Raw genomic sequence first — 12468 nt, forward strand, 5'->3', positions numbered from 1 at the left:
GTTTACCGGTACACCGTGTTGAAAATGGAAAATGAACATCGCCATCTGCTGGTACAACAAATCGGACAACTACCGAGTGTGTGTGTGTGTGTGTGTATATATACACATGTATGAATACACATGTGTGATGTGTGGTGGGTATGCAGCGGATACGATTTTGCCCTCCTACACAGTAGACCCAGGTTGGATTCCCCTTGTGTCAACAACTCATACCTGTGTCAACCACTTGTGTTTTTCAATATGTTTCAAACTTGATAATAAAATCTTAGTCTGAGTACATACTGTATACTTGACAGTAAACGCAAGGGCAGAAGAATAAATGGATAAAGACAACCAAAGTGATAAAGTGGAAGAACCTGATAATGGAGATCAAAGCAGTCGTGTAATTCACAGAGGGAATGAAGTAGTAGTCGCTTCAAACGTCGTCGTTCAGGTGATCAACTCCGGAACAAAGCAGGCTCCGAAGCAGTAGTTCAGTTCAGGTTCAAGTTCAAGAAGTTGAAATTACTTGTGAATTTGATACGGGCATTGGAACTTCGGTCGCAGACGTAACAGCTAGAAAACCAGACTGCGCTGGCATTGGTGACGTCAGAAACCTCTGCAATAGGACCCGGCCTTGCTGTTAGGAAGGAGTGGGATGCTGGGGTCACACCGCCGGCGACGGGGCTGCAGCGTGAAGCCCAGTAGCTCTCGTTTCGTCGCCGTACGGTCACACTGCTGGCGACCGGGCTTCTGTGCGCCTGGTGTTTGTGGGCGTGTCGGCTCACAAATTGAGGCTAATATACGTTATAAAAATTGATGGGACCGTGTCTACTTATTTTTTTATTAAAACGGTGTAGTTTGTTTACTTGGTAAAATAAATGACCCCTTGAAAAAATGATGTAAATAATCTTGCCACCCGTCACTTAAAATAAAGAATTGTCCTTATTGAAGAAACATAAAATTACATGTTCCTTATTTTATGGATCGTTTAAGTGATGTTTTTCCATTTTAAATAATAGGAACAATGCAATGGTCCGAGTGTCCATTTTCCAGGGAACAGCGCCATTGAGAAAGTATCTTCCCTCCTATTGGCTGTCGCCGGGCACTCTGCGCTGCTCATTTGTATAAAGTAACTTTCCTTGTCGCCGTGAAGCCGTCAGCTTGTTGCCAGTCGTCGCTCTGACCCTTGCAGCTGGATGAAGCCGAGCTCTGTTTGAAATGCATTGCAGCCTGCCGCTTTGCAGCGCCCCGCCGCCGGCGGTGTGACCGTACCATGAGGGAGGTGAAACGGTACGACTGTGGCTTCTTAACACTCTGCTAATTGCCGCAATCTCCTGCAGCGGCGTCCCCTTTCGGTTGTCAGTGCTGGCTCTCCCCACCTGCAGGTGGCGGCAAAACCACCCCCAACTACCACAGTGTGTTAACTAGCTTTGTCATCTCCAAAATGAACCAAAGCTTTATATATTTATACACAGAGACATTGTAAGGAATCAAACATTTAGTTCAGGTCTAATAAAAGAACCGCTTCTTTATTATAAAGACCAGAACAATGTAATATGTCTAAGACCAGGCAGATAATATGAGTAAGATGTGTATCCTTCATCAGGCCACAGAGCGGGGTAGACGTCAGAGAGACAGGATTTAATCTGTTTACATAAACTGAATCTTGCAGTTTATCATCTAAATGTCTTGCTCCCTTCTCTATGGTTCAAAGCAAGAACCCTTAATTCTAAATATGATTAACAACCTTGTTTTCCTTTATGTCTTCATGAGTTGGAACCCCAACAAAACGGAACTATCTAGCATTAGAATGCGTTCAACAGGATGTCACGTGAAAAACATCGAATCAAATGCATGCTCTTTATATCTGCTGAAGGAGAAACACAGGAGACACAGGAGAAACAAGGAATTTTGAGAAATATATATCTACATTTTAATTTCACCATCAACCACTTTACTGGCTACACCAGGTAAAACAGGTTGAGGCTCGGAGATATTCCAAGAAGATTTTAAAAAGTCAAGTTCTTGTTGTGATGGCGATGTTATAAAAATGTCACAGTTGAGTCCATCTATATTAATGTCTAAGCACAACCAAAGAGCTTTGGCTTATTGTCGCAGTTAGTATTATTATGATGTTAAGTGAACATGAGATGTGCATGGTAGATTGGACTCCGACCATCAGAACAGGGGGTCGTTGTCGGATTTCCAGGGCTGCCCCGCGGCGGGTCGGAGTCGGCCCCGTCCCCACAGACACGGCAGCTTGTGGTTGGCTTTCATCACCGCAACGCTGACGCAGGAGTCAGGTTTACGGACGCTCTCGCACCAATCTGGGTAATCCACCAGCTGAGAGCCACTGCAGGAAAGATAGAGGTTAGAAAACTGTTATTGTGTGTGATGTGTCAAAACTCAATATTTGTCGGGCGTCGACCAAATGTCATTGATACTATCACTTATTGAAAAGGTCCTAGTGGCGCTGGATGCTATATTTTAGCACCTGAGTAGTTTGTGCCAAACAGCGTCAGTGTGGACAAAGATGACACTAGAGGTTGTAAAATATGAGTTTGTCTGTGAATTTTCCTTTGATAGAAGGGTTTTTTAAGAGCGAGGCACAGACGTTTTTTATTTTAAAGCAGTACACACAACATTCAACTCAGTATTTGCCATAAAATAATGGTGCCTGGAAAAAACCCAATTCTTTACAAATCTATATCAATGTCAAAATATCTGTATTGACACTAGTTTTAAAATTTTTATCCAGCCCTAGTGCTAGGACGGGTGTTCTAATATTCAAATTTGATGCTTAATTTGTCTTCTCCAGGTGAGTCAGTGTGCATCAATATACTGAACTTACTGGTCACAGCATCCCACTCCAAATGGCTCCATGCAGACACACTGATAACAATCCTTGGTTATCCAGCTTTCTCCTATTCCATACATCTGCCCCATGTATTTGCAACTCCCTGAGAAAAGGGACCCCAAAATCCAGGAGGTCAGAAATCTTGAAATATGAAGCGTAGTATTTAGTATTTTTAGTATTTCCATGCATATACATACACATCAACACGTACAGACACACAGACTGTACCTTTGGTGTTGAAGTAGCACTCCCCGCCGCTGTAGACAGAAAGACATGGTAGGCTGGCACTCAGGATGAAGATGAAAGCCAAAAGTACAACCCTCACTGTGTTTGCCATCTCTAAAAAAAAATGAGGTAAAAGACATTGCAACCTGTGAGGTCAGTCATCATTTAAATGTAAAAGCCAAAACAAATGATCTGTCCATCTCACCCCAAAAAGCCTTTGTCCTTCTTTCAAATATATACTTTTTAAAATCTTCTTCTATTCTTCTTCTTTATTTAATTCACGACTCCCTGTCTCTCTATTCCCTCCTCTCTCTCTCTCTCTCTCTCTCTCTCTCTCTCTCTCTCTCTCTCTCTCTCTCTCTCTCTTTTTTGGTCTTCTTGGTTCTGGACCCTCTCCTGAGCCCACTCTTGAACCGCGCTGCGTCGCTCCACCAGTGGGCGCAGATATTTATATCTCACCGACACATCTTTATCTACACACACACACACACACACACACACACACACACACACACACACACACACACACACACACACACACACACACACACACACACAGGGTTTAGTATAATAATCTTTGTCATCCCCAGAGTATACAGTGTGCACACTTTCAGATAACGTTTGTCACAGGAGCTTGTGTTTGATCAAACTGGTGACACCCATGGGACAATTCACACCTTGGTCCTTGGCCTATTATCCTTAAGGAGACAGAGCTATGTGTGTGTGTGTGTGTGTGTGTGTGTGTGTGTGTGTGTATGTGTGGGTGTGTGTGTGCGTGTCTGTCTGTCTGTGCACGTGTGTGCGCGTGTGATTTGTGTGGATGCATTCTTTAAATTACATAGATACTTTATGCTTGAAATACATGTTCAGTGCTAATTACTTGTGCAAGGGGAATGCTATTTATTTATTTGTTTATTCTTATGCGAGTGAATCAGTGAACTGAAGGAGAGCGTCTTCCAACATTTGGCCGATGATGTAATTATATCTCATTCACTAATGCACATCAGTTGGCTAACTCGATTTCAAATCACCCTTAATGAGTCACGGAAGCTTTTAGATGCCGTTGCACTGAGTCACTGAATCTTAGTGTATACTATTTGATGCTCATTATAAAGTGTGTAGATGCAAATGGTTTTGTTCTTTTGGCATTCCAGTGAACTTCTGCGTTCAAGGATATATCTAGGTATTTTTGGATATCTGGTTTGTCATCATTTTTGCCTTCCGATATGTCTGCATTTACATTTACATTTACATTTATTCACTTATCAGACACTCTGTTCCGAAGCGACTTCCATGAGTGGCTAGAAACAATCAAAGCCTACATCTAACCCTAACCCTGCCATTAGAACAACCTAAAATCAAAGTGCTTGAGCACCTGTTTCTAAATTCAACCAGATACAAGTGCAAGATAGCTGTATGGAATCATAATACAAGTTGTGTTATTAGTACTTTTATTTTTTTTGGTATGTTAGTGTAATGTGATACTCAAGTACTCATTTACATATTCATATGTTGCTAGTGCATTATGTCAATACAACAAATTACTAGTCAACATAAAAAAGAGAATAGTTAGTGATAACTAAGATGGTATCAGGTATTGAGGTGTTCCTGAAAGAGCAGACGCTTCAGGTGTTTCCTGAAGCTTGTGAGTGTCTCTGCAGAGCTGGGGAGCTCCTTCCTCCCTTTGGGCGCCGTGCATGAGATGAGTCTGGGTTGAGAACTCATTCTACGCAGCGGAGGCACCACTTCATTTTGCAGACCTCAAAGAGGCAGGTTGGGGTGTAGGGCTTGATGCGTGGAGCAATGTGTGAGGCTGCAGAACCAGTGACCAGCTTCCGGGATGTTGCATGTTTTGTTTTTTTTACTACCGGGAGATGTTTGAATAACCCACCCTGGCTCTTCAGATAACATTTACATTTGTTTGCATGCATTCATGCTTATTTGTCCGCGTGTACCGCCAACCCCCGGACACACACATCCACCCACAACACAATGTCCTGTTGTTAGTTTTCGGGCTTGCTCTTACGTACACATTGCCTATATTTTTTATCTTTAACCTATCATTCTCCTGCACTTGTCTGTCAATCTGTCTCAGATAGCTTGTGTCCGCACTAACTTGTTTACTAGTTAGTTTCCTAATTGCTAAAAAAAAAAAAGACTTTCAGGTCTGATTGAAAGGGCTTTGGGAATAAAGTGTGTCCTGCATACACGCTTGTGATTCATATGTGAGACAGCTTTTATGAACTGCATGTAAACATAATTCATTTCATGGCATTACATCCTAACGGTAGCTGACGAAGCACATTGACTTACCAACACATGAATGATCATTAACATTATTTCTCACGTCCGTTGAACTTACCGTGCCGCTAATGCTCTTACACGCTTGTACACATTATTGCATTGCTTATTACAGTACATGGGATGTCGTGCGCCTTGACATGACGCTGGCTGGGAGAAAATGAAGCTTCACTGGGCAGAGCCCCGCAAAAACATTCGGTTTGTGTATGTCAAGGATTAATTAAGTTAAAGAAACAACAGCGGCAAAACATAGAGACGGTGAACCCTATGTTGAAACATGCATCACAACCATGGGAGACGGTGAGTCATGTTATCTCCCTAACCATCATAGAGGAAGATAATGCGTGCGCACACACACACACACACACACACACACACACACACACACACAAACACGCACACACACACACACACACACAGACAGTGAAAAGCATCTTTGAATGGGTAAATGTCATAGAGAGGGAGAGGCCGACATATTTACCCTCCTTGCCCTCCTCACATAAAGACTGTATCTGTGGTTCCCCAGCATCTACATCCGCTGTTTGCTCGTGCAGCTGGATACAAACACACGATCACATCCGACGGTCGCAGGGGAAAGTTGCCATTTTAACGGTTCGCCTTGTGGGATGATCTCCATCGTCACATACAGGTAAACCAAATATCACAAAACCACCAGCATGTGTATGTTGTGGAGTGAAAGCTCAACGAGACTGAAAAACACGAGGAGGAAATTGAAACTTTATTTGATTGAATTCAACACAAAAATACATACATTACATACATACATTACATTGTTCATGTTTATTTATTTACACTTAATTTAGCAAAAAAACAAACAAAAAAACAAATGTGCCTCGAATATTGCAAGATCTGTTTATATTAGCAGAGACTCGTAGATCAAACAAGTACCAAGATAATCAAGTCAACATCTATCTGACTAATGACAATAGTTTGGTTTCGGTGTGACGGGTCGATCAGAAGATAAAGTGCCAGACTCTGTAGGAATATGTCTGATATTTAGTTGATGTGATAATGCAGGAGAACAACCGAATATCAAACATATCACACAGCCTCTGGCCGATCACAGCCCGAGCGAGGGAGGGCATTGTCAATTCCAGGATGCAACGTTGAATAAATGCCGGATCTACAAGGGGAGAGAGAGAGAGAGACAGAGAGAGAGAGAGAGACAGAGAGAGAGAGAGAGAGAGAGAGGGGGCGAGCGAGAGGGAAAGAGAGACCGGGTGAGAGAGAGAGAGAGAGAGCGAGACAAAGAGAGAGAGAGAGAGAGAGAGAGAAAAAAACAGAGTGATCGAGAGAGAGAGAGAGAGAAGAGGTTCTTAAGTCATCAAACAAATTCTGATCATAGGATACAAACCCTGAATCAAACAATTTAGTGAATGAATTGAATATATTTGGGAACAAAGGGTGTGACAGAACAGAAGGAGAGAAAGGAAGCATCGGGTGGAGGGCAAATGAAACACGTCACACGATACGTTCAAAATGTGCTGTGACGTCAAAGGGGAACGAACATAGCCCTCGTCACCTTCTGGCACAAAAACACTTGCGACATATACGACGTATACAAAATGTGAAAAGACATAATTTTCTCAGAGCACTGAAGTGACAGGGTCGGATCATTTCCACCAACAGGTGTCCAAGCAATTGCATAACTCCAAAAAAAAGTGTCCCAAAGCTAGAGGTGACACTGGTGTGATTTGATCTCACCGAAACCAATATTTCCAGTTAGAAAAGCACGGGGGAGCGATGGGAGATATCAGGGAGCGGATCAGGTGGGTGGAAACCAGCTGAATCATTTGTTTTGCAAATGATCACGATAAAAAAAAAAAAAAAAATTTAAACACACACACACACACACACACACACTTACCAAATCCCCATTTTCTGCTCTCATTTCTCCTCTCCAAGTTCAGCGTAATATTTTCAACCAAAAAAAGAGTAAAATACTTTTTGTGCTGTGAAGCGCTGCGCCTCTGAATGTGTTCTCTTCAGTAATGAGATGTGGAAATGAAAATGGTGAATGAATCAGGTGTTAAGTTTGATGTGAATCAGTCTGTATGTGGTGCTGTGTGAGTGTGAGTCCCCGGTGGGACGGGGTATATATACATTGCAGGAAGTTTAGGGTGCCACCTACACTCAATTTTTTTTTTTCACGAACAGCCCCTCACATGCAGTGAGTATGCGGTGTAATTAGTGGTGTATTGATCAATGGCTGTGGCCCGCAGCCTTTCCTACCCACATTAGTCTGATCAATAGCTGTGATGTTCGCCCAAGCGTCAGCTCCCCAACATGCATGCACATGCACACGCACACACACACACACACACACACACACACACACACACACACACACACACACACTTCAGTTATTCACTGCAGCAAGGACAAATTTAAGCATATGTTTAAAATCGCTAGTTTTATTTCCTTCCTCGTAGTGTTTGTCCTTACTAATTCAAATTGTAGTTACTAATACTCTCAATTATATTGCGCATTACGCAAGTTTCTATTCTCTTTGTAAAGAATCAATATTTTGTAATTACATTTCACAATTTTGCTACTTTTTGCAGCATGATAAATTATGTCTAACATAATTCTACAGATTATTCTATGAATGCCACATACCTGTGATAAGCCTTTAGTCCATTGCGCTTCTAAACTGTGTAGCATTATGGGATAAGCTGTATGAGCAAGGTGACCTCTAGTTGTCATAGGATCGTTAGTACTGAAGCCAATATTCTGTATGTTAAAAGTGACATGGAATTAAAACACATGCTCACTTCACATCACACATCTGCGTGACTCACACACATCTCTAGGCTCTGCTTAGGAGAGCAAAAAAAAAATGTTCTTATTGATCAACCCACTTCCAAATGAATATTTTACTTAATATAAGAGACTTAAAGCAATTTATAACTTTTAGGCATGGTTGGTAGTGTGTTTATCATTTCAAATATAATAAAGTTGAATAGAACACAAGCTTAACAAAAAAACGTAGAGGGCATCATTTTTATTATAATATTACAGGGCTCGTATACATTTACATCTATATGAGCATTTTGTAATGAATATGCATGTGTTAGTGCGTGCCTTGATGGCGTGTTCCAAAAATATCCCTGTCCTGAATATTATTCATTTAGAAGTATCAGATGACGTCAAGCGGGAATTATAGAGCCCGACTCGTGACGTTGGGTTTATTAATATAAGCCTTAAACACAAGGAGGAAATCACGGCCAAACGTTTAACCGCAAGAGAATCAGAAAACACTCAAACTGTGGAATATCACGCTGTTTAGATCGAATGCATCACAAATTTCTATTTTCTTTTGTTTTGAGGACATCCAGTTGCAGTTGTATTACGCTCATCTGCAAAGGATCGCGGTTTGATAGATCTCTGTGCGGCCCGCGTACCCTCTCCTGTTGCAGCGCTGACCTTGCAGAATCACCGGGGCGGAATAAAACGCTCAGATTTCCCGGGACTAATTGTGAGCCTGGGGGGGAGTTCTGTAATCTGTGAACTCCAGTGGATGGAGCAGAGTATGTGGGGGGCCAAAAAGGGAGAGGGAAGGTGTAGCACCGAGTGAATGGGAGAGGAAGACAAAACAGAGTTTACACAGTGTAAAGATATTTTTTTAATACTAGACATAAAAGGCATCACAGAACATTTTTCATCCTCAACCACAATAGTTGTTGTTGTTGTTGCCCTATCATGAACAAACAATTATCAAACATTTTATCCTTGACACTCAAACCGCTCTTCAGATGGTAGCATCAGATCTAAGATCAACTAATATAGCCAGGCAGAATTAATGGCTGCCAATTTGGTTGTGAACCTTCAATCATTAAATCAAAATCGTATAATTATACCGATAGCTGAATTGTGTCCCCCTGTCTATAACGTGAAAAATACTGTGAGTAAATAAATATTAAGCCTTCTCATAATCAGTCTTCAGAAGGGTTCTCTGAAAAGCTCTGTATTTTACTCCAGCATTAAACTTGTCATTGCAACGTTAAACTCCAGACTAAATACAAATATATAATCACACCAGAATGCACAATCAATAATCATTCCGGATCAATAATCCATCCACAATGCGCATTAACTCCAAATTATACGTATTTCATAATCACAAAAAATGTCCACTTAAAACATCATTTGGTTTCATTGCAGCCCCAGGTTAGGTCAGCTGGAGCTCCACTCGGAAACAGAGTCAGAGTTATGGGGAGTGACAGCGGCGGCTCGCGGCTCTCTGATTGGTTGATGCTGCTGGTGCACACGCGCACGCACGCACGCACAAACGCCCACACACACACACACACACACACACACACACACACACGTGCACACCCTGAGGGAGGGTCACTAAGAAAGACGGACAAGGACAGGGATTATTCAATAACTATCTGTGTGTGAGGGAGAGAAGTTATTAAACAAAAGACAATAACCCCAAAGTAAAGGGCAGCGCGGGGAAGTGGGTTCCGCGTTCCTGAGAGCTGTGGAGGTGGATGTGCGTCAGGAAATCAGAGCAACAGACGGTTCACGGGTTCAACCTTTGAAACACAAGTCGGATAATGGGATCAAACGTGACCAAATACTGTCCAAAACGATTGTGTCTGCTTGCTTTTTTTTCCCTCCCCAATTTCTTTGTGCCCTTTAAAGCCATCCCTGGATTTTCCATCGCCCCCATTAATATGAAACAATATACTGTACATAGTAGTTAAAAGTGGTAAAATCTAAAAGAAAATAATTTTAAAAAAGATTTTAAAAACTTGGACTACAATGGACTGTTTAGAATCTTATTTCCCTGAGATCTTGACGTTTCTAAAAGGTTTTTACATTTTGAAGTAGTACAGTACTGTCAGGTCTCTCTCTCTCTCTCTCTCTCTCTCTCTCTCTCTCTCTCTTTGACTCAGTTTGTCACTCACTGTCCCACTCACACACTAATCATTATCTCTGTCATCAGGATACAGGTTAGTGGGGAACTATTTCACCCAATATCTGTTACATCACACATTCTGAATATTCCATCCTGCAGATCACAAAATCCTGCAACATATCAGGCCGCCATGTAGACAATATAGCATGATAATGTAACAACTGTGTATAATGTAATGAATATAAGAATTTCTGTTTGATCCATATGTGTATGACAGACAGCTTCCAAATACAAACTATTGCACAATTAGATGTAATGATCCCCCTCAAACACTCATTCACACACTTACCCAAACACTTTTAACTCTCACACACACACACACACAATAAAGGATGTGTTCCCATGCTCCCATATCTGAGGGTGAATATGGACATTTTAATGACCTAGTTTCATGCTAACAACCTGTTTTGCTAAAATAGACTTTTTCTCAATGTGTTACATAGAGAAAATATATTTAATTGAGTATATAATAAAAAGTGTATTATACCTCAGTGTATTATGCCTGAACAGTGTCCAGGGCGATTCTAGTTAAATATTCCAGTTCTATATTCCAGCTGTGGCTGTGTAGAGCATTAAATTAAATCCACTCTAAGTGTCAACTCTCGCTTTGGTGGTGAACATGATGCAGGACAAATTCCAATCTGAGCTGCAATGAAATTAACTTTGCTTCTTTATTTGATTGACACTTGTCTCCAAGGTTTTGTACAGCCTTAATTTGGAATGCGACTTACTAATATGTACAATGTACTGTGTATACAGAAGAACCGGTCTCTCATTCTTTCGGCTGCGGCAGGTTTGTATTGCAGCCAACCACCAAGCAGAGACGTGGGTTGAGGGTGTGATAACTGGCTGCGGCAGTTTCGCCAACCACGCGCCACCCAAGTGACGTGTTCAGGCACAGAGACACAGAAGACGGGGTTGTAGACACCAGTTTATTGTAGAGAGTGGGCTAGTTGGAATTAGCCCAGGAGCAAATGGACACGTGTCATGAAAAGGGCTCCTCTCCTGAGTGTGTGTGGGGATGGGGGTTTTACCTGTTGCTCGTTAGACCAACCAGCGAGCAACAGGTACGCAGCCACTCTGATCCTGGGTCCCCAATTACCTAGACCCAGGTCAGGTGTGGCTGCTCAAACCACACCATCTCCACACCACATAGCCCCGACACCAAACTGAGGCCAGGGAGAATTCCTGGCCGAAGCCTACTCACCGCCTCCTCCACCACCACCACCACCACCAAGCAGGGAACAAAAAAGAAAAAAAAAGCCTAAAACAGACTCTGAAACAGGGTTGCTATACCTGAAAACGACCGACTCTCTTTGGGATTTGATGCATCGCCCTTCGAGAAAGGGGGCGATGCATCAAATCCCTGGTGAGAAGGGATTGTCATCTCAGGGAGACATTGGCCTTCTCTATTTTTTTGGAACTGCTCTAAAAAAACAAACAAAAACTACCAGGCAGTGTTTAAAAAGTTGCACGTTAAAGCCATAGCAAGAACCGTGGCTGCTCAACCAAGAACCTCCTGGTAACAGTAACTTCCTCCCACCCACTGTCTACGTTGCACCTTGTCATCCACTGAAGACAAAACCCTTCTTTTCTTCCTCCTCCAGGACCAAAGGGCAGCACGTGCCACGCCCTGTCTGCCATGGCACCAGGCCACGGTACACAGTGGCGCACACCTCCTCAACCGCCCGGGGGGGTTTAGTACGTAACACCCATTGGGAGGGAGAGCTCTGGTTGTTTTTCCCCTCTTGAAAGGAAATGATGACAGGAGTCTCTAGTGGGAGTCGGCGACACTAAACAAGGACTCTCCTGCAGGACACACTTGAGTTTTTTACGGCAGGGATTTACCAATAACGTTATCAAGCCTTGTCCCAATACCCGTTGGAAATGGAGTACTGGTATTGAATCATATCCCATATACAAAACTACACCACTTGATTTTCCCATTTTATTTGACACATACCGTACAGTAGAGGGACGTTAGATGTCTCTAATGGATAAACTAGATTTTTCCCACCATTATGTTCTAACATTCCCAAACCAACAGTCTAATTTTATACTGTTAAGTATAGAAGTAATGTAGAAAAAAGTAATGGATTCGGATTTACACTCAACTCATACAATCAACTCAGGTAAAATTGACGATTTTAGG

General features: G+C 42.2%; 1 protein-coding gene across 1 annotated transcript; it reads right to left on the reverse strand.

The window, feature by feature from the left end:
• Positions 1–2142: 2142 nt before the first annotated feature.
• LOC307233921 (prostate-associated microseminoprotein-like) lies at positions 2143–3176 on the reverse strand (the record flags this gene model as incomplete). The annotated part of the gene is made up of 3 exons (XM_080005396.1): positions 2143–2335; positions 2834–2942; positions 3068–3176. The coding sequence occupies 3 exons, from the start codon at positions 3174–3176 to the stop codon at positions 2161–2163; spliced, it is 393 nt and encodes a 130-aa protein (XP_079861522.1). The 3' UTR covers positions 2143–2160.
• Positions 3177–12468: the final 9292 nt, after the last annotated feature.

Source organism: Zeus faber, assembly GCF_960531495.2.
Source record: "Zeus faber genome assembly, chromosome: 8".
NCBI classification, from domain to species: domain Eukaryota; kingdom Metazoa; phylum Chordata; class Actinopteri; order Zeiformes; family Zeidae; genus Zeus; species Zeus faber.